We start from the raw sequence: 26,006 nt of genomic DNA, 5'->3' as shown, positions 1-26,006 counted from the left end.
CATGACGAATCCATTCTGTGTACCCAAGTTCAAAGCAAAGCTAATAAAATGGGTAAAGTAATGCCCGCCTCACAGGATCAGGAGTGGCTCAGTGAATTAAACTGCTTCTCCAGTCTGGGTCTCGCAAGGTCAAAATCAAGGTGGCAGCTGGGCTGGGCTCTTACCTGGAGGCTCTGGAGGAGAATCCACTTCCAGGCTCATTCCAGTACTTGATGGAGTCCAGTTCCTTGCAGCTGCAGGTCTGAGGTCCCCATTTCCCAGCTGGCTGTAGCCGAAGGCCACTCTCTGCTCCTAGAGGTCACCCCTGGTCTCCTCACATGGCCCGTCCATCTTCAAACCACAATGGTGGTGCGAGCCTTTCTCACACATCAAACCCAACATCACCTTCTGCTGCTGGAGGGAGAAACTCCCTGCTGTTGAAGGGCTCACAAGGTCAAGCCGCTGGGAAAATCTCTGATCTCAGGGTTAAATGGCTCGGGACGTTACCTCCTCTGCAAGGTTCCTGCACACCAGCACCCAGGTTAGTGTCCGACTGAAGAACAGGGGTGGGACTCTCGGGCTCCATGTGCAGAATTCTGTCTGCCACCACACCATACCCTCATCTTCCTAAATTTGCTCACTTCAAAGTTGAGTAAAAGAATGAAAATCCATCTTCCTGCTGAGAAATCATCATTGAGCGCATGGCAGCAGCAAGCACTCTGGATTAGACAGACGCAGCACTAATGCAGAATCCCAGATCGGCCAGGAGAAATACACACACTTCTGCCTTTCTCTGCCCACATGACCCTGTGCGAGGCCCCTAACCCGGCTGAGTCGGCCCCTCCTGCTGCGGCGCTGGGCCAACCCCCACGGCGACATCTTTGAGGCGCCGGGCACAGAGCCTGGCACTTGGCCGGCACCCGGCTGACACTTTTTTCCTTTTTAAACAGCACCCCATCCTTGTTGGGGTACCACCTGCCGTTGAGTTTGCTCTTCCTGCACCACCAGCCCTCCCCCGCTGGTCCGCCCATGCCCATGCTGGACGTACGCTGAGACGGCTGACCCGGGAGTCCTCCCATGCAGGCAGCTGCATCTCCACGTGGCGATGACGTGCACTGTGAAGCGGTGCCAGACCTGGGGGACCCGAGCAGGTAGGAGCCCAGGAGGGGAGGCTCCCTTGGAAGCAGTTCCTGACGTGGCCACGAGGTGGCAGCACAGGCAGGCCTCAGCTCGGGGAAATCCCACTGGTTTGGAGAAGGACACAGGGCCCAGCCGTGGTTCAGGGTCCCCAACGTGGCACCGCCACTGGGACAACCCATGCCTGTTCGTCTGGCGACACGGCGGCTATAACTCTTTTCATCAGTCTCTATGCTGCAGGATGCTCATCCGATTCACTGCAAGTTCCAAAGAGGAAGGAAACGAACATTTTTCTCTCTTTTAAACCTCACAGCAAAGGATAAGATCCCAGTTTCACACGTGAGCAAGTGAAGGTTGAGAGCAATTAAGTGACGTGGTCACAGCTGATAGACCAGAAATTTGCTCTGACTGAGCTCAGCTATATTCCAAATAGCCTTGGGGAATCTGGAACAGAGAGACAGCCACGACCACACACTCTGGAACTGTCACCACTACGACTTTTCATCTCCCACCAGGCTGACCAGTGCCTATGGATCTGGTGACCCTTACTCATGTGCCTGTACCTAGAACGCAACCCAGAACCAATCGCTAGCTTGTGTGATGCTGTGTAACCAACAGAACGAAGATGTGCTGATTAAGGGACCGTCCTCTTTCGAACTCTTCATCCTTCACTTCTCTGTGATTATAAAAATACTGAAACCCAGGCTGAAAATTAGAACACAGAACTCAAATCCTCTTGTATCTATATTTTCCCAGGCCGTGGTCACACGTACTGGCTCAAATAAACTCTGATATTTTATCAGTGCCTCAGGATCTTTTCCCAGGTCGACACAGCCAATGAGAAACATGAGATGTATTTTAAATTTTATTCCAGAAAGTTTCAAACATATTCGGAATAGGAGAAAATAGTTATAACCTCCACATTATTCATCACCCAGCTTCAAACATTATCAACATTTTGCCACTTATGTTTCACCTATCCTCATTTTTTTCTACTAAGTATTTTTATAAAGCAAATTCCAGACACTGTGGCAATTTACTCTAAATACTTTTGTTTGCATCTCTAAGGATTAGGACATTTTCACATGACCACTTGGCCATTATCTCTCCCCAAGAAAAGTATCAATAACTCTGTATTAGCATTTAATACCCAGTTTATATTCAAATTTCCCCATCTCACAAACGTCTTTTTTACAGTTAGTTTATCCTATCATGATCAAAATAAGTTCTACATTCAATCCAATTATGTTTTTAAACTCGCTTATTCTCTAACAGTCTCACTTCCTTTTCTATTTTCTCCAAGACCTAACCAATTAATAAGCAGGGTCATTTGACCTGTAGAACATCCCACATTCTGGATTTGGCTGTTTGCTCCCTTCTGCAGGTGGCACAGTAACTGGCAAACATTTCGTGTTCAATCAGCATTAGCTGAATGACTGGTTTTAATGGGAGCAAAGCAAAAGAATAGAGGTCCTCAGAAATGTAAGACAGCAGGCAGCAAGCACTGCACTCAGGGAGGCCGCAGACTCCTGTCCCAGGATCTTGAGGAGGCCGCAGGCTCCAGCCCCGGGATCTTGAGGAGGCCGCAGGCTCCTGCCCTGGGATCTTGAGGAGGCCGCAGGCTCCTGCCCTGGGATCTTGAGGAGGCCACAGGCTCCTGCCCCGGGATCTTGAGAAGGTGGCAGGCTCCATCCCTGGGATCTTGAGGAGTAGGCAGGCTCGGGGACGACATTAGGAACATAAGAACATGAGGCACGTCCTCTTCCAGCACCTCTGCTTCTTTGTGAGCACGTGATATAGTAGCACTGACCTCGTCAGATCAATGAAAACACTGAATTTATGAGCTTTGGTTGTGTCCGGGAGTTTTCCTACGCGCTCTTCTTGCTTTGGTTCTATGTGTTTCGAGAAAACTGAAGGTAATAGGAGGAAGCAAAACAAAACACACACCCATATTCCCACCGTCCAACATCAAAACTGCTCACATCCTGTCGCGTTTGCTGTTTTACTGAAGCCGGCAGAGGTGGAGACCCTTGCTCGTCCCCTCCTCCTGCAGGGACAGGGCAGCCGCCCTCAGGGATGGGAACCTCCCACACGGTTTCATCCGCTGTTGTCTCAAGCGCCTGTGACTGCCGCCCGGTTGCCCTCTGCCCCGAGCCCGACGTCCTCCTCCCGTCCCGCGGACACCGAGGGCCCCGCTCGCGTGCTGCACCGGAGCAGCGATGGCGACCGCGCTTCCTCGCCATTGGCTGTCCTCTGGGCCCCGCCCCTCCCGCAGAGAGGCTCCTCCCACCATTCCCTTCACCTTTCACCTCCTCACCTTCTGGGGCTCAAGAAGGCCTCAGTCCCCGCCCACCAGAGGCACGGTGCTCGGCCGCGACCCGCAATTATTGGTGACTATTGCCCGTCCATCACAGGAGAAGCGGCCGTCGATTGGCTGAAGAGAAGTAGTAGGCGGGGAAGTAGGCGCGCGGCATGCGCGCATGCCCGGTGCGTGCGCAGTGACGGCGGCAGGCAGCGGCGGTCATGGCGTCCCGGTGCGTGAGGCTGGCGCGGCACAGTCTCCCGGCTTTGGTGCTGTCTCTCAGGTAAGGGGTGCCCGACCTCCCCGGTCTGACGCGGGCTGCGGCTCCTCAGCACTGCCGGCACGGGGCTCGGGGACGAGCGGGAGTGGCCACCTGGGCCGGGCAGCGCGGGGCGTTAGGGCGCCGCGGCTGGGAGCAGGGTGGCCGCAGCGCGGGGCGTCCGAGATGGAAGGGACGGGGGCCCACGTGTGCGTGTGACCAAGTGGCCGCGGCGACCTCGTGGGCGCACACGGGAGCAGACGCGGCCGAAAGCGGCCGGAGACACCCGAGACTCGCCCCGGGCACGCGGCGGGCAGGGCTCGCTCGTCCTTTGCTAGCTGCGGGCACAGCTCGAGGCCGCGCCGGGACGGTGCCTCGGGGAGGTCGGTGTCGCTACGCGGCCTCCCACTCGGCCTCGAATCCTCCTGCACCCCCGCCTTCTTCGGAGCCCGAGGTCAAGAGAGCGACAGGAGCCTGCCCCGTGGGGGAGGGAGCCTGTTACCCGGCGCGGACTTCACGGCCGGGGTTGCCAGAGACAGCGTCCTCGCTGCTTTTCTTTTTCTTTCAATCTGCGGCTTCTGCGTTTTGAAAGTCTTAGGTCAGAAGTTAGTGTGGCAAGTCTTCGTATCTTCTCTGCTGGAGGGACTGCCCGGAACCAAGTTATTGATTAGAGAAGCCGCTCTGGGCCACACGTTGGGTGGAAGCTGGGCAGAGTGCGAGCTGGTCTTTCCAGGCAGGGGTATGGGATTAAGGGGTGAGCGCCAGCTTCATACATTACACATTTTAAACATGGGGACCAAGAGCAGTGACCCATCTACAATACTCGAGTAAAAAGACTTTTTCCTCAAGTAATTTGTGGTTTTGTATTTGGAATTAATTGTCGGGAAAGTGACCACCAACTTAGCATCATTTGTGTCTCTGAAATCGTGCTTTTGTGGAAAGATGTTCAACTAGGAGGAGAGCTGAATGGTAGTCGTAGCTCTCACCGTAACTAGGCTTTCGGAGACTCAGTTTTGCTCTGAAAACGGGACAGCTCTGTCTCTGGGTCCAGTTGCATCCCACACCCCGCTCGCTGCCAGACCCTTTGTTGGTTGTGCTCAGGAGAGGATCTGTGCAGAGAGCAGAGCTGACCCGAAGAAAGACTGTGTGACTGTCACACCCAGTGGCCTGAACAACGAGAGGAGAAGGCAGGCTTCACAACAGAACACTTAGTTTTTAGATTCTTAGCTTTTTTAAATCAGAAAAGTAAAATAATCACGATTTGTAAGAATGAATATGCTAATAATAAATAAAAAATTTTTAAGTAAAAAAAAAAAATCATCACTCTTTGCCCCCATGGTAAATAGACTGCTAGATCTTTCCACTCCTTTCTAACGGCATAAGAAACATGAATGTACACAGGATTTCTAGTTTGTCTTTTCAAAAATGAGATCACGTTTTGTGTATTTCTCTGTAAGTTGCATTTCTTACTTAACAGAATACCCATAGTGCTTCCAAGAGAGGGCAGTTTAACTCCTTCTTTTTAGTAGCTGCATGGCATTACAGATTGTGGAAGCAGCAATTTGTTCAACTGTTTCCTTACTGATGAACATTGTTTCCAGCTGGTAGCTGGTGGCTGGTGGCTGCGTGGTGTTGCAGTAAACATCTTTATATGTGTATTCTATGTACTAATAGCTTTACTGTTCATTGAGGTAGTTTTCTTTAACCTGTGAAGGAAATGGAACAAAGTTTTTTCTCAGATTGGACTGTGGTTTTATTTTGGTTTTTTTGATGGCTGGCAGGTATGAGGATCTGAACCCTTGACCTTGGTGTTATAGCACTGCACTCTAACCAACTGAACTAACCGGCCAGCCCCCCATTTATCACTTTTAAACCCCAAATTATAGTTCTTTGTGTATACTTATGTGTATTCTTGTCTTACCTTTTTTGCACGACAGTAAGTGCCCTGTGGGCAAGATCTCTGCTGGGTCTATCTTTGTCATCAGTGTCAGCAGTGGGCCTCATATCTAATAGTAGCTCCTCTATAAGTATGTGGTGAGGTGTGGGTGACTACATCTCAGAAGTCACTGTACAATGGAAAGAGGAGGAGGAAAGTACTGTAATTTGGTACAGTGATGTATTAGTTTGGCATGTATTGCAGGAGAGAGAGAGAGAGAGAGAGAGAGAGTGTGTGTGTGTGTGTGTGTGTGTGTGTGTGTGTGTGTGTGTGTGTGTGTGTCGCCAGTACTGGGATCTGAGCCCTTTACCTTGGTGTTATCAGCACCACACTCTACCAACTGAGCTAACCAGCCAGCCCTGCAAAAGACTTTTTTATAAATAAAAAGTTTCTATACATCACATAGTTTACCTTTATTAGACAGAAGATAAGCTTTTTTTCCCAACAAGTCAATAGCAAATAGTTTGAAATTATTCTAAATTTCTGAAACCATACATTTGACTTTAACAAGCAGCAGAAAAGCAAAGTGTTACCTTCTAATGTGTGGGCTTTTCTCAGGCCCTCTCCTCGGTTGTTGTGCACAGCTACAAAACAGAAGAACAATGGCCAGAACTTGGAAGAGGACGTGGGTCAAAATGAACAGAAGACAGATCCTCCCTCCACAGAAAAGATCCTCCTGGAAGAGAAGGTCAAGTTAGAAGAGCAGCTGAAAGAGACGATGGTAAGACTCACAGGCTCTTGTGGGATGTGTGCTCTGTTGCAGTTTCTCACATGGTCTACATGAAAGGGTCCAAGTTTCATTGATGACAGACCCAAGCCAGAGGGATCCAGTAGTGCAGTGGGCTCAGGTTGCAAGTTACTGCCAAAGCAAGGACTAGACCCAAATCCTTTGTTGCTCTGGTTCTGGCTTGAGAATATTCTTTACGTGCTACATTTATTATATTGAGTTAAGACCTAAAATGATCTTTGCAAATGAGGAATACTCAGTATGGTTGTTTCAGCTGGAACTTAGGAAAGAAACCAGAAAATTTCAAGTACTGTACAAGAATTGGGAGCAAGAGTGTGGTTATGCAGTGCTCTCAGGGCAGGAGTTTTATGAACTACTTAATATGGATTATTATCCATGCGAAAAAGCATATAGATGGCACACATCAAGTTCTTTTAAGGATTTAAGAATGGTGACATCAAACATTTATGTGCTGGTACTGTTCTAAGCACTTTATATATACAGTAGTCCCCTTATCCTGGGGGGACACATTCCAAGACTTCCGGTGGATGCCTGGTACTGCAGGTAGAACTGAACCCTGTATGTGCTGTGTTTTTTCTCACACATACATAACCTGTGGTAAAGTTTAATTTATAAATTAAGCACAGTAAGAAATTAACAATCATAACTAATAATAAAATAGAACAATTATAACAATACTCATAACTGCATGCAATTTTAAAACCTATGAATTACTTATTTCTGGAATTTTCCATTTTATATTTTTGGACCATAGTTGACAGCAAGTAAATGAAACCATGGAAAAGGGGGGACTGGTGTGTTAATCCTCACTGCAGTCCTATGAGTAAACTGTTAATATCCTTATTTACAGATGAGGAAACTGAGGCACAGAAAGGCTAAGGAAACTTCCCCAGTTTCACCTAGCTACCAAATAGCAGAATCAGGGTTTTCTCCGTCCACCCCTCATTCCCCCTGCAGTGCCCAAGATAGCAAAACAAGTCTGCCCACCTCGTGATGATGACCCTCAAGGGCCAATCTTGGCCCCCAGCCCTGAGGAATAGGGAATTCCTCAGAGCCCCTTTGGAGAGAGGCCCTCAGAGCCAGAGTTTGAAGTGGGACCGTCTGGCCTTGGAGCCCTTGCCTTTAACCACCACACTACAATTGCCTCAAGACTGAAAATACATGCAGTGTCAGAGAGAGCCACCCCCCACCCAAGTAGTTTATAAATGTTAAAAATAGAAAAGCTCAGGAGATGAGTGAGCTTATAGGAAAAGCGGTGAGAAATGAGGAAGATACTGGAACTCGGGTAGTTACCACACAGTGAGTGAGTGAACTCAGCCACCTCTAGGCAACACTGAAGATACCCAAGTTTCATTGATGGGGTTTTATCTCTGATGGGATAGATACCTAAACTTTCTGCTCCCATACGTCATCGTAAACCTTTCCTCCATGGTGTGGGAACTTGAAATGGGTCAGCACCTAACTAGGGTTGTAGGGTTCCCCTAAGTTGGACATCTGCTGGGGAATTAATGGTTCTTCCTTGAGGGGAGATGAGATCATCAGAATCACAAGGAAGTAGAAGTTTTTTCTTGCCCTTTACCGAGCTGTACACTTGAATGAGAATGAATATGTGACACCTTGACCCTTTTCCCCCTCACTGGAAATGCTGACCCAGGTTCAAGTTACTGTTACTTATCAAGCTGCATTGTTTCAGTCCAGAATCTCAAAAGTAATAATAGATGTTATTTGTATTTTGACTTGGAGTTTGTTATATTATCATTTTAAATCAGGCTTGCTTTCCTATGAATTTGTTCCACATTTTACTCAGGTAAATTTCCTTTTTCCTTTTTGCCTTTTTTCTTAGGAAAAGTACAAACGAGCTTTGGCAGATACTGAGAACTTGCGGCAGAGAAGCAAAAAATTGGTGGAGGAGGCAAAATTATATGGTATCTTTAAACATTACATGATATTGAACCTGGAAGGAAGATACCTGGGGTGGGGAAGGGGAGGGAGCACGCATATGTAAGCATCAAAGAGCGAGACTAGGCAGGGGCGGGGACGGGAGGCCGGGCAGTTGCATTCCGTCCAGGTTGTTTAGATGGGTCAGCAGAACAGCTCTCTGTTGAGGAGCAGAAGTCACGCAGTTGTGATGAGTGTGTGGGATGGATGGCAAGGAGGTGCAGGCCGCTCCGTAAGGAGCACGTTCACTGCGCTTCCACATGAAGACCTTGGCGTGAGCCTGGAGCTGACTCTAGCAAGTTGGCCTCTGTGATGCCCTCCCTCTAGCCACCCAAGAGGTACTGCTGATACTGCTTCAGAGCTCCTTGCATGCTGTCTGCATTGTCACTTTTGGGTACTTTTGTCACTGTCCTTCCCATTTTACAGTTGACATATTGAGGTGTAATGACTTGGCACACATCACAAAGCTAGTAATAGCACCTATGGAAGGCTAGCGCTCCTGACTCCGTGCTTTTTAGTGGACATGAGGCCGCCGTTTGAGGGCTTACTGTGGATCTGTACATAACTATCCCCTGAGTTATAGGTGAGGAGCCTAAGGCTTACAGTGAGAGGTTAAATAAATGGCTTGCCCAAGGACACAGGGGCAAGAGGCCAGTGGGAACTAAGACTCAGATCCCATCCTGCTGCCACATTCAACACAGATAACAAATCCCTCCTTGGAACACTGTTTTCCTAGAGGCTGTCGTCTCAGTTTCCTCGTATTCTTCCTCTCCACTAGTCTGAGCTGTAAATGTCTAGTTTCTTTGGGACTTGGTAGCAGGTTTCTTCTCCCTGGGTGTCTTTTCCATTCTCACACAGGTTTCTACTTCCAGCTCAAGTATTTCTTCTGAGTTCTAATCTCATCCCATTACTTGACATCTTTGCTTGGCTGTCTCAAGGGTTTGTTTGTTTGTTTTTTAATGGCCAATGTGATAGTGTCAGAGGTATTTTAACCTTAATTTTTTCCCCTTAATTTTTGTGATTCCTTTCTTCCTCACTTTAGTGATACTGGGTCTCATCCCAGAAAAGGCTTTTGGGATTTTGTTGTTGTTGCTCTAAATTGTCAAGCCGTTGAGATCCTAGGGCAAATGAATGATTTGACAAGTTATCACTGACTAACCCTTGCAGGAAGTAGACAGTGCTCACAGTTTTGAATTGTCCCGTGTGGTGGATATGGAATGCAAACTATCTTCTTTAACCTCATTTAGGCATTCAGGGCTTCTGCAAGGACTTATTGGAGGTTGCAGACATTTTGGAGAAGGCAACACAGTGTGTTCCCAAAGAAGAGATCAAAGATGACAACCCTCACCTGAAGAACCTCTACGAGGGGCTGGTAATGACTGAAGTCCAGATTCAGAAGGTGTTCACAAAGCACGGCTTACTCAAGCTGAACCCCGTTGGAGCTAAGTTTGACCCTTATGAACACGAGGCCTTGTTCCACACGCGGGTTGAGGGGAAGGAGCCAGGCACAGTGGCGCTGGTCAGCAAGGTGGGGTACAAGCTGCACGGGCGCACCCTGAGACCTGCCCTCGTGGGGGTGGTGAAGGAGGCTTAGCTGCCTCCCGCAGGGTTTTTGTTTATTTCAAGTCATTTGCTATAACTCTTGAAAGGCTGCTTCATCTTTTCTCATCTACGAATACATTTGATCTTTTCCCAAACCTTGTTGGAAAGCTTAAGTAACCAGTGGCTAAACCAGAAATTAAGCCAGTTGCACAGTTGTGTTAATGAACTCTAATTTGGGAGTCTGTTCACTGATTTTTTTAGTGCCACATGTTTAATAGTCCCACGTACTTACAGAGGAGGGCCAGCGGGACACTACAGGACTTCTAGAGTACCATGAATAACAACATTGTATCTGCTCAAACTCTGGTGACATCCAAGTATCTTAAATAAAAGGTCTTCAGGAAGTCTGCTGTTTGGCTACCTGTCTGCGCATGTCCTCAGTGTCTCTTCTGCAGCTTACGGTCCCACGTGCGTTACTGGCATAGTTAGCCTGCTACACGTTTCACTCAGGGAAGGAAAGGTGAGGGTTGAAACATTTTTCTTGCTAAAAAAGAATGATGTGGTGACCTTTGTGAAGACTTATGAGTTCATTTATAAATCAGTTACTACCTAGCTGTTAACAGTGACCCGGCTTTTCTGTGGAAATATAAAAGGAGCATGCATGCTTTGACAGTTCTCACCACCTTGAGTTTGACAGAATCAGTTCCTTTTTCCCTGTTTTGTTTCTACAAAATGTAGAAATGTTTAAATCTATATTCAATAGTTACTAACAACTTCAAGGTATATTTCCTAGTAAGATGGATTTTCTCAAAATATGAGGACTGCATGCTTTGGATACAGATGCTCCTCAACTTACAGTGAGCGTTACACCTGATAAACCTTTCACAGTTGAAAATATTGTAAGTTGAAGATGCATTTAATATGCCTAACCTACCAAATAAAGCTCAGCCTAGCCTAACTCGAGTGTGCTCAGAATACTTACATTAGCCTACAGTTGGACAGAATCATCTAACACAAAGCCTGCTTTATAATAAATGGTTGAACACCTCATGTGGTTTGTTGATGCTGTGCTGAAAGTGAAAAGCACAATCGCCATGTGGGTGCCTGAAGTACGGCTTCTACTGAATGTGCATCGCTTCTGCGCAGTGAGTCAAAAAATCCATAATCTAACCATCGTGACTCAGGGACCGTCTGTACTTTAAATGTTAATGTGTAATTTTTAAATTTTATTTAAGAGATTAAAGCCCTCACGTTTATTTTCCTACTTTCTGATATGATTTGTGTCCTTTGGTGGAGACCCTTGAGCCACTGAGGTGAGTACAACCTAGCTTTCCCATCCTATCTGCTCCAGCCCCAAGGCTGTCTCCATGACAGATACGTGCTTCCACTAGGGAGAGCAGCTTCCACTGGCTGGCTATGCCTGGGCCTCCGTTGCAGGGAGATGTGTGGCCTTGTAGCGTGTTAGAAGAAGAACACGAGACAGAAAGGGGACTGGAAACACTCAGGAGACACAGCAAGAACATACACAATTTGTGAAAGTTGACTCTAGCCAAAGGGCCTTCTACTCTTCGTTTACATTAGTATCTAGGGCTTAGGAAGAAAGGGGAGTGAGGAAGTACCTGTTACAGACCAGAAGAAGCAACCTTCCTCTGCCTTTGGTTCCAAAAGCTGCTTCTAGGATTGAAGGGCAATACTGGTAAGTCCGTTTACTGCATAAAAAAAGACGTGGCATAGTCAATGCAGTTTGCTTGGAATTTTGAAAGATGCAGGTAATAGTCCCATAATTAAAATTTAGATTTACGCCATTTCCAGACATTTTCTTCCTTTTAAGCTGCCTTAAATTATTTGGTCAAAAACGTACCCCAGAAATAAAGGCAACATGTATTAGAGAAAGCGTGCCTGGGCGTTACAGCGGTGCTTATTTTTATACTGTGCAGCTGGGAGTACGTCATTTTACCTCCCTGGAACTCACCTATAAAGTGAAGGCTGAAGGAGGGAAGTCACTTCAAGCTAGTTTCTATGAATGTGTGCAGTCCCCTCCCCTATCACCTCCAGCTGCAACTGCTAAGAAGCACTCGACCTGGACAGTCTGGCTTACATGTGGCAAAATATTTCTTTACAGTTAACTTCAATCATCCAGTCACCACTAATAGGAAAATAGCTTTTAATTATGTGCAGTTACACTGGAAATTAAAGGCTTGTTGATGTTCTAATCAAGTTACTGGATTTTGCATAGTTGCAACATGGGTAAGTTTTAGAATGTGGACAATCCAAACCAGAACTGAAAGTATAGCAGAACTTCAGAGGCACGTGAAAATCAGCCCGGCTCACGGGAGGCTTTTCTTTCTCTGGACATACTGCTGCTTTCAGGGAGTGGCTGTGGCATGGAAGGGTTTTTGCTTAGCAGAAAACATCTTTTAATATTTTGGAGAAAAAACTGGTTTGATACAGAAGTGCCAAATAAACATGTCACATGAGATTTTTGCATCGTGGTTTTGAATGTCTGAAAAGATGTCCGAACTGAGACTCGGAGGAAGAAGTGGTAAGAAGCAAGCAGGGACACTATTTTGTTCTCAACTCGTTTAATATGTAAAAGGGAAATAAAAATGGTAGTCAGTTTCGGTTTTTGATACATTCGTGGAATGTTGGTCATCCAGAGAGCATTATTTCAAATAGCTGAAGAATTAATTTTTTTGACTCAAAGACAGTTTGTTTAAATTCTAAAATGACCTAATTCCATGGGATTATGGTGGCTAATTTACCATGAGAATTAAATATAAAAATGTCGAGGCTCTGAGCAGAGGTAAGGACTAATGTGACAGTAGTAGCTGGTGTTGATGGGACAGGAGGCAACCAATAATAAAATGACTTCTCCCTTGTAACAGTGTTAACATTTTAACATAAATTAATTATACATTCATTATGGTGTTTTAGAACAGTCAAGCCTAAAATTCTTCATACCATCATCCAAAAGATATACATACTAAAAACGTGCTTAAGCACCAAGTTTTTCACTTGACAGCTCTTGGCCTGGGCCATACACATTTACAGGGACCTTCTGCTTCTCAAGCTTAATATTAAGTCTGGTAATCATTTTATATAAAAATAAGACTAAAAACCTCACCAAGCTAGGATTCTGGTGTAGAAAATCAATGAATGAGACACCAGAATAGCTAAGGCCAGTCGTTCTCCAACTTCAGCTTGGCATCCCAGTCATGTGGGGGCTTGTAAAAACAGCCAGAATTTCTGAATCAAGAGGACCTGAGAGTCTGCATTTATAAAGAGTTCCCAGGGGACACAGGCTGCTGCTCCTGGAACCCCACTTTGAGAACCACTAGCTAAAACAACTAAAAACACCATCTCCATCACTGTTCAGTGGTAGACAATGTCAGCTCTGTCGACCATATTTATCCTGCAGGGGACAATATGGAGGTGGCCCTCATGACTAACACCACTGCTATCTTCTATTGTCAAAGAGAACCACTGGGCTTAGCTAACGGAGCACTTCTCTGCCAGCACGCAATGTATCTCACAACTAAAGCCACATCTGATACACTTGAAGTGTTTTATTTAATGCTGAAAAATTTACCCTAGGGGACAGAAGGATGTAAGAAGAAAGGAAAAGGCACCAGAATTAAGTCATCCTCGGCAATGATGAGGTGTGTTTTCCTCTTTTCTTGCAAATAACTTCACTTTAATGTAACTTCCAGCCCAAACACTGGGAAGTAAACAGTCTCTCAGTACCTATGGGGGATAGGAGAAGGCAAGACAAGCTCTAGGGAGGGGGAGCCGGGGTCATGGTCACTCTATGGACTCGACAGCAGGGTCTTGGACAGGAGAGTCCTGAGCAGCCAGAAAACAACTTCCTCAGGTTTCAAGAACAAGGTACCATGTGCGTCCTTGAAAGAGGGCCCCAGAAAGAACTTGTAACCAGGCTGGGAAGAAGCCACTACTGCACCTGACTGAAGGCAGTGGCCGTGCAGCAGCAGCCAGGCCCGCAGGCCACACGCTGGTGCTGCTAGGCCAGGTGGCCTGCGCACTCTAGTGCATACCTGGCCAGGCAGGCATGGCCACATTTCCTGTGACTGGGTACTTGCAGCTGTGATGAAACTCTTGAGGAGCTAGTACCAGACCTCAGAACTTTTAGCCTTTTTAAAACGGGTGCTTCCGAGTAAAATACACTGCTGGTACTAACAGCAGCAATAGGCAGCCCTGGGAAACTGCTTTAGAGCATCTGGCAGTCTATCCTGGTCCTTGTGCCCTTGCCACTATGTGCTCTTCCATTCCTGGGGACGTGGCCATGCTCCCGGAGCCTGCCCGAGGCACTGCTCTGCCCACAGTAAAGTGAGGCAAGGGTCGGTGTCGGGATCTGGGACCACAAGCTTGGCCTTTGCCACTGCCAGTAGTTAAGTGGAAGCTCGCTTGGTCACTGTGCTCAACCACCAGCTGCTGCCTCTGCAGTCTCTAAGCAAATGTCATCCTGTCGCTGTCCTCTGGTCTCACTCTCTCCATCTGCCACACGGCAGAGGAATCTGTGCCCGGCCCGCCTCCACGTAAAGTGCCATGTGCCTGGCCGCGTTGGGACAGCCATGGCAGCAGTGGGCGGGGCCCACCGGGGAAGAGCTGTGCCCCCAGCAGGAAGTTGATGGTTGTCGGTCGTGCAGGAAAATGCTGCTCCTGTTACCCACAGCACAACAGGTTTTGTACCCAAAGGGAAGAAAGTTCACAAAATAAAAGTAAATTCTCCAATCTCACAATACTCTCCAAACTGAACACGCGAGGGCAAATCGTCATCTTAAAGTATCACTTTCAGGAGTAAGTTAAGAGACACGTCTGCTCCCCGTGACCTAGTGTAAGACTGGTGCTACTGGGAGTGCTGCTTTCAGAGGACCACGAAGAGAATCTTTTAAAAGGACTCAATGTGTTTAAAAAAGAGCAACAGTGGAGGGAAAAAGCACTTCGTCCCCCTCCCCCAATCCTTTTGGCTCATGAACTATTTTAGCATCACTCTCCCGGCTTCAGGAAGCATCCCTGGATATCCAGCCACTCTCTGTGAGGAAATTTAAAATCCTTTTCTTTAGGACTTTGTCCAGATAGCTAGGAAGGCGGCTTTTGGAGGGGATGCCCTGTCGCTTCTGGAGGTGGTCCTTGATGATGATGGTTTTCACAGTCACGTAGCGGGCCGGGCTCAGGTTGACCGAGCTGCAGAGCGCCTTCTCGCGGTCGGACAGGAGCTCAAAGCCGGGCAGGTGCTCGATGGCCGCGAAGTCCCCGTCCTTGCCGTCCTCCTTGCCCCTCTTGGCGCCGACCAGGCTTTTGTTCTCCTTCCTCTTCTCGCGCTTGTGCCGGGCAGCCTCGTACTCGGCCGACTCCTCCATCTTGGTGATGCCGTTCCGCCGGTACCTCTGCAACTCTCTGATCTTGGCCCGGAGCATTTTCTCCTTGTGCATGTTCTCGAACAAGTCGTCGAACTCCCTGCACGACATGAACTGGTAGAGCGGCCTCAGCTTCAGCCGCAGCTCCTTCTCCTCCTTGGTGATCTTGCGCTTCAGCGTCCGCTCCTTGTCCTTCTTGTCCCTGCCCAGAAAGGCTGGCACCAGGTTGTAGTCCCGGGCGATGTTCTTGCGTCGCTGCCGCTCCTTGAGCTTCCTCACGTACATGTCCACGTGGGCGCGCTTGAGCTCGATCTCCACGTCGTCGTCGTCGTAGTTGACCGAGAGCCCGCTGATGAGCGTCTCGGCGTCCTGGTCGTACTCGATCTCATAGTCGTCCCGCAGCGGCATGTAGCCCAGCTGCTGCTGCTCGGCCACCGAGATGTCCAGGGGAGGCAGTGGGGTGGTGAGGCTGGGCGAGAGGGGGCCTCCGCTGGGGCACGTGTGGTCTGTCACCCGGTTGGGGATGGTGTCGGGGATGCAGGCCTTCCCCAGGTTTCCATGGATGTACATGCTTACATAATGCTCCATCACTTCTTGGGGTGTCCGAGAAGCGCCGACATGAGCAGCCATGTCCTCCTACAATGACAAAGGTCCGAAGTCATTTCCACACAGTCAGAGTGTCACACTCATGTTTCACACACATTCAGGTAACACTTGTGCAAAGACTTCCTATCAACATCGTTACGCCTCCCGAAAGGCATTCACAGTTACACATTCTCTCCTGAGCTGGCTTCATGGCAGGGACGTCAAGGAACCCGCACCGATTTTGTACGTGGCACGAGGTGTGAACTTGCCCAAGGTCATGGGGTTAGCTGGTGGCAGAACTGAGACCAGACCCCTGTCTGGGACCCGTCCCTTGTTCTCGTTCCTGAAGCAGGACTAGCAGAGCCCGCCTGGTACTGGCCATTTTGCCCCACTGCAAGCCCTGCACTCTCAGGGACTGTCTGTCTGAGCTTCACAAGGACACAGGTGGGCAAGGGCAGGGAACGCCTGAACCCTCCTCATTCATAGATTAGAAAAAGGTCTTGTCCGAGGATGCAGGGAAAAGTCCAATCCCTGACCCAGGCCCCAGCTACAGGAAGGGACCTTGTTCTACTGTGTTACCTGCCTCCCAGGACAGAAGGGCCAGGTACTTGTCCTGGCTGCACACCCCACCCCACCCCACCCCTGGCCTCTGTGCTTCAGGAGGGCCAGCTTGTCCCTTTCCTAGGCAGAGGCTTTTCAAGGGAGAAGGCCTTCTTTTCTATCACGTTCCACAGTTACAAAGCTGAGAACTGGCCACAGGCTGAAAGCATTCATCATTCCTACAAGAAGGTAGCTCATAAATACAAGTTTATTAATGGGAGGAAACGGTGTAAGTCCCTCGATCTTTTCCTTCTGTCGAGAGGCCTCTTCCTCAAAGTCAACCACTAAAGCCACTTCAGAAAGTAACTGCCCCACATGCACACTCACTCACCAGCTGCCACTTCTCCCCACTCGCGCCTGACTGCAGCAGGCCTCGGCCCTCCAGGCTAGGGGAAGCTGCTTCCACCCAGCGCTGCCACGCAGCTCCTGCAGAGGCCCAGATGGAATCCAAGGAACCAGCCAGTCCATGTAGGCTGGCAGCTGACCCCAAGCTGGGCATCGTGGGACAGGGAAGCACTCCTGGCTCAGTGAACAGACTCGCCATCTGGGGCTGCGTCTGGGACACACACCTGAGCCGCAGTGCCGGGTCCCTGCCCACTAGTCCTGGGAATGTTGTGGCTGGGAATTATGGGGCAGAAAGAAAGAAGGCAGTCCTGAGAACTGTGGGGTCTCTGAGAATTGGAAGGAGAAAAGCAAAGGTAAGAACTAAAAACGAATTCTAGTTTTCTGGGGATGAATTATTTACACAATTTCTTCTTTTAAAAGAATCACTGTTTGCATCAAATCCACTCATTTTATTTTCCCAGGAAGCATGCGGTCCACACCACCAAGTCACAACTATCCCCAGCATCTGTTACTACTCTGTGTGACCCAGGCTGGCCACTGCACATCTCCGAGCCTCAGATCCTTCCAGCAGAGGAGCAGGCAGCCCGTCCACCTCACATGGGCATGACAAGGCTTCAGACACAGCTGGGCTCCCCGCAACAGCCCACCACCAAGGCAGCCGGGGCCGAGGCCACTGACGGCTTCTTCTCCTCCCCCAACCCACCCTGGGGACCAGGGAGCCCAGTGATGATCTACACTGGCCTCGGGGACAGGGAGAGCTATAGCCATTTCTATTAGTGGAAAAGCATCCCTGACAACCCACCCTTTTGCAAGGGACGGGTCGTGCCAGGTAAAAGCCCTGGCGGACTTGCTCGGAGGTGTCTGGAGAGCGGAAAGAAATGACCCGCCCAGCGCCTCTCATCTGTGTTTCCACTGCTCAGTGGGCACCACGGCAGAGGCAGCCTGGGCCTGAGCAGCTTCCCCAGCCCTCAGCGCCAGCTTCTGTCTGAGGCTGGGATAAAGAACCACTGCACACTCTCCAGCCTCAGATTCAACTTTTTGGTGCCCCAAGAGCTGGACACTGCTCTCAACTCCTGCATCCCCAGAGGCCCAGAAACCCAGCCACTCACCCACGGTGTAGGGCAAGGAGCTCGGGCGCAGCACCGTCCCTGGTTCCAGTGGGAAGACTCACAGGGAGAGGCCTGCAAGTCTTCTCCCTCAGAGAGATTTTTTTAAATATCCTTACTTGGAAAATCTTAAAGTTAGCAACTCTATGTTAGCCTCCAGAATACTTTATTCCATTTCACTGGTCTATGAAATCTGAAAATCTGGGAGCACTAATCAGTCAGGGTCACCAAACTCCTCGGAGTGCCTTTCAAGACCTGTAAGAGCTGTCTTGGCTCCAGCTTTGCCCCTCTGGGGAATTTCCCAGTCCCCAGCTAGACAGACACCATGAGCCGGCAGCTCCCCCAGCAGGTGATGCCCCTTCCTCCGGGTGCACAGGCTCAGGGCCAGACACACCCCACCACGCCAGCTCCTCCTGCTCAGGAGCTGTCGGCCTCACTCCCATGGCTTGTGCTCACCCCTCAAGACCCAGGCCATCCTGACCAGGGATCCTTCAGCAACCCCCAGGGCTGGGTCGCATTCTGGCTCCATCACTTGCAATCCTCTCAACTGCTGCTGCTTGCTGATCAGTAATCCTGCCTCATACAGGTCTCGTTGGGATAGAATTAAAGTGAAACTATGTGCAGGTGAGGTGTATCTGCACTCACCATCTCACTGAGTCCTCACAGCAGTCCCCGCGAGGTGGTAATGTTATTACTACTCCCATTTCACAGATACGGAAAATAAACCTCAGGGTGACCCACCATCACGGGCACCAGGCCAGTAAGGGCTGAGTCGTGTAACCCCAGGCTAGCTGGCCCGAGCATGCGCCTCTCACAGTCCCCAATACAGTACACACTGGGGGCAGGGAGGGAAGGCGGTCCTGCGATCAGATGGCTTCCTAAGGCTATGCTAAAGGGCAGAGCTGAGCCAAACCACACTGATGCACAGACTGGGCACTGCGGGATCTGTCACTTCTGTGTCCAGAGTGAAAAGCCACTTCTGTACAACCACAGGAGACCCAGGAGGGCCCAGGCCACCATCCTCTCAGGAGCTCCTTGCGCTGCCCCATCTCCCCACAATCGACCATGGGCCCCAGTCCCACACCACAGGGGCCTGACACAGCTCTGCAGCCTCTCATTTGGTCCTGCTGGCACCTCCCTCAGCTAAGTTGCTCCAGTGCCACCACGTCTCAGCACACCCTGACACTGGCCAGCAAAGGACACCCAGCTGGCATCTCCCAGGGCCCTCCGCAGGGGGTGGCAGGACAGTGCAGCCAGGCAATAGCAGCGTTGGACAACATCAGCCCTCCAGGGCTGGCACGCCAGCTTGGTCACAGTCACACAGTAGGACCCTGGACACGGCTCTTCCCTCTCCCAGCCTTGCCCTGTCACCCTTAAAGTGGAGAGACATCCCTCCTCCAATGCCTCAGTCTCAGATCCAGCTCGTTCTCCCAGGTTCTCAGGCGGTCCAGAGACCCCCCCTATGTCCCCAGCCACTGCACCTGGCCTGTTCAATGGAAGCCCTGTAAGCTTCAGTGCTGGGTTCCCTGTCCCCCTCTGTAAATTGTCTCAGAGAACTCAATGACTTACAGAGTTGGCATTACGCCTCCAGGCAACTGAAGCCTTCAGGTCAGATGCGGCTACCTGTGAAAGAGCCTCGCTGTGGAAAACAGCACAGTGGTTCCTCAGGAATTAACACAGAATATGACCCAGCAACTCTGCTGCTAAGTATTTACCCAAAGAACTAAAAGCAGAGTCCTGAAGAGATACCTGTACACCTGTGCTCCCAGCAGCACAGTCACAAAAGCAACGCAGGTTCCCACTGACGGACGAGTGGAGAGCCCCGTGGGTCATCCAGACACTGGATTATGATGCAGCCTCAACAAAGGGCGTCCAGGTCCCCTGCTGCTGGCCTGCTGCTGAGGAAACAGGGAAGGAAGTTCTGACACCTGATACCACACGCGTGAACCGAGGATGTTATGCTGAGTGAAATAAGCCAGTCACAAAAGGACAAACACTGGATGATGCCATTTATGGGAGGTCCCTATAGTAGTCAAATTCATACAGACAGAAAGTAAAATGGGGGCTGCCAGGGCTGGGGGAGGGGGGACGGGGAGGCAGTGTTTAGTGGGGACAGTTTCAATGTGGGAAGATGAGAACGTTCTGGAGATGGATGGTGGTGATGGCTGCACAACAGTGTGAGTGTGTGCTCAATGCCACTGAGCTGTACACATGAAAAGGGTTAAGACAGTAAATTGTGTTATATATATTTTACCAAAATAAAGTTTTAAAAAATAAAAAATTCTAAAAATTTTTAAAGTGGCATGTCTTACTACTCTACCCTAGTGGTTCTTCAAGTGGGGTCCCTGGGCCAGCAGCATCAGCACTGTCTGGGAGGCTGTGAGAAATGCACATTGTCAGGCCCCACCCAGACCTGCTGGCTCAGAAATCTGGGTGGGGAGATTTGTGGTGCACAAGCCCTCCTGGGTGTTCTGATACACACTGAAGTTTGAGAGCCACTGCTCTGCACCCCCCTAGTAATTCTAGCTGGTGTCCCTGCCCACGCTCTTCCCTCCTCCAGCCCATCCTTCATAGCAATTCCTAAAAGTCCACTGTCAGGACGCTCATGGGCCGGTGGCTGACCCATTCCCAGCAACACACAGAAGAGCCTCCGCCCTGGGTGGGAGGGTGCGGTGACCTTTCCACAGTTCCCATACTCGGCTCCACGGACTCACTGCCTCAGAACTCGCTGGGATTCTTTTTACACGTGCACATGTCCAGACTCCATCCCAGAGATGCCAGCTCAGCAGGTCCCTGGGGATCCTCAGGTGGACGAATGGAGCAGGTGGTTCTAAGCATGAGGTCGGAAGATCTGGGCTCAAATTCCGGCCCCACCATGGTCCGTCATCACCCACAGCTGTCTCTCATTAGAAAAAGGAGGGACCATTTACCTGCCTCATGGCCTGGGGGGTGGGGGGATAGAGAGGGAGCACATGTCAAAGCACCCAGCTTTGGGCCTGGCACCTGGGGAGTTTGAATCGATTTCGAAACCCCACTTATGCCCTAGTGCCTGGTGCTCACGGATGTTCAAAATGTGACCCCATACAAGCTTAGCCACTTTCTCAACCCCCACTGGGGGTGGTCTCCCCTGTAGTCCTCCACTTGAGGCAAGCTGGCTTTTGCCTGCCCCTGAATACACCAGATGCCTACAATACAAAAGTCCTCCTTCCTCCACACAATCCTTCCACCTAGACAGCCTTCTCTTGTCCTTCCCACCACAGGACGCCCCAAGGTCCACCTGTCCACACAACACCTAAAGGTTACACAGCTGTCTCACTCCTAGCGGTCAACCACAGGGGCTGACATATGACAGGCTCTGAGTGAGTACTAGCAAAATGAATGAATGAATGAATGCATAAAGCAACATCATCTACATATCCAGTATGACCCAGCCTTTTGGGTGTCTGCTATCATCTATAAATCATCTCTTTTTTAATGACAACTCGTCTGCCTCCAACAATGAGCCTGAACGGATGTAGATACACATGCACAAGGCCCTTCGAAGGTTACAGAGAACTTCACGTGCTTACTTAATTCAAAACCTCTAGGGCAGCCTGAACCACACTTCCCCCCAAAAGCCCTCCAGACCACCACCTGTAGAGGAGCTCTGGCCTTCCTCAAACTGCCTCCTCAAGGACAGCTCAGCTTCTCTGGCAACCAATCAACAACCCTATGGCTCTTCAACCACAGTCTTGAGTTGTCTTAAAATATCTACTTTTGTGTTTATGTTTGTGTTCATGTATTCAGGCAGGGTCTGTGTCCTCTCACTCTCTGAAGCCTGCACAGAACCCACCACAACCCGGCTGTCGAGACTCTCAATACCCCTGCTGATCTGACTCTGAGGGTCACTGTCTGCTGTCAACTCTTCCTCATCAGAGCCAGGGTCTCTGCACCCGTCCTCCCTGCCTCTTGCTATCAAACACACACACGGGCACGCTGATCATCCCAAGCCCTCCCTGCCTTCACTGTTAACATTCCTCAGCTACGCCCCATTCCCTTAGGGCCCCATGCCTCAGCCCTGGTACAAAGTGTGACCGCAATGCTGCCAGACTTCAGCAACAACCCTCTTCCCCGCCAGGAGTTCCAATGAAGTAGCACAACCCTCAGGTCCTTGGTCACCATTTGCCATCGGAAATCAAAACTGAACATGGCTTATCTCCCTTCACACCACTGTCCCTGATTCCCACACTGACTCTTCCACACTCAACATCCCAACCCAGGGAACCCAAGTTCTGCTCTCACCCAGTGCCGCTTTCCCCTCACTAATCTCCCCCTGACCAGGTCAAGAGGTGGCTCCTCTGTAAAGCCCTGTAGTCTAGCCACACCTCCGGTGGTGCCAATGAGCTCCCAGCTTCTGACCCACATTACCTAATGCTCTTACACCAAGTGGTTAAGGCCCAGACTTTGGAATCAGACAGGCCTACGTTCAACTCCAGCTCTATCACGTGAAAAGCTGTGGAATCCTGGACAAGTAGCTTAGATTCTCAGAGCTGCTATTCTTCAAATGTAAACTAAGAATGAGAAGCCACCCCTTGCGGGCTGCTGTGAAGATCACATGAAATATGTAGGGAAAGAGCCTAGCCCAGAACTAGCACATGCTAAATATGTCATTTAAGTGGGACATACTCCTTCTGTGCACATGTCTGGATGTATGCTCAGAAGAGAACCACACATCTCAGAGCTGTGAAGAAGGGCCTCAGGTGAAGAAAAATTAAGTCCAGATGGGTAAAGCAACTAGCACACAACAGCACAGCTATAGAGATAACAGAGCCTCGCCACTCAGAGTAGGGTCTGCGGACCAGCATGAGCATCACTTGAGACTTGGCTGGCAATGCAGAATCTCAGATCTCTCCCTGAACCCATCACTGGTTCAGCAGGGAGAAGGCCTTGAGGGTTGCCAGGCCACACCCTATGTTAACAGCACTGTATTAGTCCATTTCTGTTGCTTATAACAAAAATACCTGAAACTGGGTAATCTGTAAGAAAATGAAATTTATTGCTTATGTTTTGGAGGCTGGGAAGTCCAAGCTCCAGGGAACTCATCTGGTGAAGGCCTTGGTGGTGGTGACAGTGACACAGGAGTCTCACATGGCAGAATGAATGGTGGAGCAGAGAGAGAGACTAACCTCCTCATTCACTCTCCTTTTAAAACCACAAGAACCACTCCCATTATTCCAAAAATGGATCAATCCATTCATGACGGGACAGTCCTCACAATCCATCACCTCTACAAGGTCCCACGTCTCAAATACCACAATAGATTTTTCCAGCCTCTTAACACTGTCACAGTGGGGACTAAGTTTTTTTTTTTTTTTTTTTGTCTTTTTCGTTACTGGTAAGGGGATCGCAACCCTTGGTGTGGTGTCACCCACACGGCACTCAGCCAGTGAGCGCACCGGCCATTCCTATATAGGATCCGAACCCACGGCGGGAGCGTCGCTGCGCTCCCAGCGCCACACTCTCCCGAGTGCGCCATGGGTTCGGCCCGGGACTAAGTTTCTAATACATGGACTTTGGGAGACACAGTCAATCCACTGCAGGAACCCAAGCTCCATGCCCTTCTAACAGCAAAGAGCCTATAGATTGCTTAGAGTCGGGATCAAACGTGCTCCCCTGGTGACTCACACACATATCAAAGTTTGAAAAGTACTGCTCTACAAAAGAGGTCTCTCCACCTCCAGCCCTGTTTCTTCTAATACACCATAAATGTTTTGGTGCCCTGGTCTTGTGTTTTGCGTATTTTCCACAGTGCTAGAGAGGAGGCAGTGTAGACAGTGTAGTTAGGAGCACAGACTTTGAAGTCAAACTATTCCACCCGAAATCTCCAGTCTAGGGTTGTTGGGAAGACTTCATGAGATATGCAGAGAACTGGGCGCAGTGCCTGGCACACTGCAAAGACATCGCTCTCAGTCCACATCAGCTATTTTTAGCTGCTACTGTAGAGACAGTGCTGTGAGAATGATGTGGGAAAGGGAAGTCTCTGCAGCACTGATATTTAAGGACAAATATGTCACCAGCCATTATGTGTGGTAAGAGCAGTCCAGGCAGAAGAAAGAAAAAATGACCAGGAGGGTAATTTGATCAACATACACTGTGAGGCCTTGTAGGCTGTGAATTTTAATCTAAATAGACCTGGAAGCCACTGAAGGCCGAGGCGCTGTGACGTATGCTTTAAAAGATCACCCTAATTATGGTGTGTGAAATGAGCTATAGGGACAAGAATGAAACAGGGATCTCAGTTAGGAGGCTCCAGAACTAAGACAGTCAGAAGTGGTGAGACTCTGGACATATTCTGAAGAGAGGGCTGCTGATGATGTGGGAGAGGGAGTGAAGGATGGCTCTGTTTGCAGCCTGAGCACTGAGTAGGGTGCTGTGAGATCTGGGTCACGCAGAGCTGAGATGCCAATGGATAAGCAGGTGAGGACATCACAAGTTGGAGCTTAGAGAAGTGCTATGGGCCCAGGACCAAGTGAATACAACACTTATGGCTGCCTGCAGGCAAGGACAAAGCCTTCTCTTCAGAGTTCTTCACCACTGTAGAATCTGCACAAAACAGATGCTCCATCCGCATCAAGAAACAGCATTTAAGGACAAAGAGAGACAAAGTTTTTGGAGGGTGGCAATCACAATACTGGCGATTAGGTAAGACTTTGTAAAGTGGGGTCTTCACTAAGGGGTTGGGAAGAGAATAAAGATTTCAGGCCTGAGGAATGGGTAAGAGGCATGGTCCCTGAAGACTGGCTCACTTTATGAAAAGTAAAGCAAAAGGAAATAAAAGCAGTACAGGTTTGGAAACGAGGAGGGGCAGTACTGCTGGAGAAGTGTCGGCAAGCTGAAATACGGGCCCAGTGGAGTAGGGGGACAGTAATATACCAGAAGAGTCTGGAAAGAACAGGGAGCTGGGGTCAAGTCTTGCTTACTACTTCTCAGAATGACTGAATATGGATGGCCAAGTATCCTCGGAGGTTATGTGTGAGAATGCAGCTAGAGTTTTCCTTCCTACCACGGATGAAAGCTTCCTCTTCTGGAGTGGAAAGAGAGCTCCCTAGAGACCACTCAGAGAAGAACACCACGTTGCTCACAAGGAGCGAGCCTAGCACAATGTCTTGCTCGCGTAAATGAATCCAGTCCAGCTCTCACCTTCTCCTCTCAAACGTCTCTACCCAAACCTGACAAACAGAGCAAGACCCAGGACCAATGGCTCCTAGTCCGGGCTCCTCTGTTCATTACTCACTGACTACGCATCATGCAATGTCCTGGGTGTTGTAGGGACCCCAGGACAGTCAAGGCATCGCTATCTAGAAAGCACTGTGCTCTGGTGGACCACACAGGGCACACGCAGACAACCAGGCAGCAAACAGGGCGGGGAGCGCAAAACGTGAGCATCGGGGACAGCGTGACAGGCCGCAGGGCGTCTGTGAGGCTGGCGTGGCCTTCACCTCCACTGTGCTCCGGGAAAAACCCGCTCTTCCCTCAGCGATCCCACCGCTGTCTTGCCTCCAGGAACTCAGGCAAAGCGCCGGGTCTTGCCCGAAGCCTGCGCTCGGGGAACATCTACTGAAGGCGTTCCTGCTGGCAGCCAAGTGCAACCCGCTGTGCTCCCTCCTGGCTGTGTGGCCTTGGGCGCGTTACTTAACCTCTCTGAGCTTGGGCCTCCGACTAAACTGGGAATGTCCGCACGCCCTGCCTCACCGGCCTTCGGGGGCTGCTCGTGCACTTTACGGAACGAGCGGGCCGGGCTGCTCCCAGCGCCCCGGGGCTCGGCGGCCTGGCAGGCAGCTGGCCCGTCCGCGCCGCCGCTCACCCAGTTTCCGAAGCCGAACTGCTCGATGGCGTCCAGCAGCAGCTGCTCCTCGCGGCTGGTCCAGCCGCCCTCGGCCTCGGGCCCCCAGAGCGTGAAGCGCCCGCCGTCCACCAGCTGGTAGCCGTGGTAGCGGCGGTGGTGGCCGATCTCGGCCCCGGCCGAGAAGCACTCGGGGCACAGCTCGATGTCCTGGCACTCGGTGCAGCGGAAGCGCAGCGGGCTCACCTCGGCCAGGCAGTACACGCAGTACTTCTTACCGAGCTCCGCCATCTTCGCCCGCTCGCCGCCCGCCGCCCGCCGCCGCCGCACCC

At 50.1% G+C, this 26,006-nt stretch overlaps 2 protein-coding genes across 2 annotated transcripts; one reads left to right on the top strand and one right to left on the bottom strand.

The window, feature by feature from the left end:
• Positions 1 to 3,607: 3,607 nt before the first annotated feature.
• Positions 3,608 to 11,105, top strand: GRPEL1 (GrpE-like 1, mitochondrial (E. coli)). Its single transcript, XM_008573118.1, has 4 exons — positions 3,608 to 3,701; positions 6,172 to 6,334; positions 8,205 to 8,286; positions 9,547 to 11,105. The coding sequence occupies exons 1-4, from the start codon at positions 3,640 to 3,642 to the stop codon at positions 9,891 to 9,893; spliced, it is 654 nt and encodes a 217-aa protein (XP_008571340.1). The 5' UTR covers positions 3,608 to 3,639; the 3' UTR covers positions 9,894 to 11,105.
• Positions 11,106 to 12,404: 1,299 nt separating this feature from the next.
• On the bottom strand, positions 12,405 to 26,000 carry TADA2B (transcriptional adaptor 2B). Its single transcript, XM_008573117.1, has 2 exons — positions 25,696 to 26,000; positions 12,405 to 15,852 (listed from the first exon to the last, which is right to left on the bottom strand). Exons 1-2 carry the CDS (start codon positions 25,963 to 25,965, stop codon positions 14,860 to 14,862), a joined length of 1,263 nt encoding a protein of 420 aa, XP_008571339.1. The 5' UTR covers positions 25,966 to 26,000; the 3' UTR covers positions 12,405 to 14,859.
• Between the last annotated feature and the right edge of the window lie 6 nt (positions 26,001 to 26,006).

The sequence above is a fragment of the Galeopterus variegatus genome, unplaced genomic scaffold (assembly GCF_000696425.1).
Source record: "Galeopterus variegatus unplaced genomic scaffold, G_variegatus-3.0.2 Scaffold878, whole genome shotgun sequence".
NCBI classification, from domain to species: Eukaryota; Metazoa; Chordata; class Mammalia; order Dermoptera; family Cynocephalidae; genus Galeopterus; species Galeopterus variegatus.
The sequence above is the reverse complement of the archived record's forward strand: the minus strand, read 5'-3'. Positions and strand labels throughout refer to the sequence as shown.

Coding starts and splice junctions, on each gene's coding strand:
- GRPEL1 (XM_008573118.1), top strand. CDS start 3,640: ATGGCGTCCCGGTGCGTGAGGCTGGCGCGGCACAGTCTCCCGGCTTTG. Junction 3,702..6,171: donor GCTTTGGTGCTGTCTCTCAG/GTAAGGGGTGCC, acceptor GGCTTTTCTCAG/GCCCTCTCCTCGGTTGTTGT. Junction 6,335..8,204: donor AGCAGCTGAAAGAGACGATG/GTAAGACTCACA, acceptor CTTTTTTCTTAG/GAAAAGTACAAACGAGCTTT.
- TADA2B (XM_008573117.1), bottom strand. CDS start 25,965: ATGGCGGAGCTCGGTAAGAAGTACTGCGTGTACTGCCTGGCCGAGGTG. Junction 15,853..25,695: donor AGTTCGGCTTCGGAAACTGG/GTGAGCGGCGGC, acceptor TTGTCATTGTAG/GAGGACATGGCTGCTCATGT.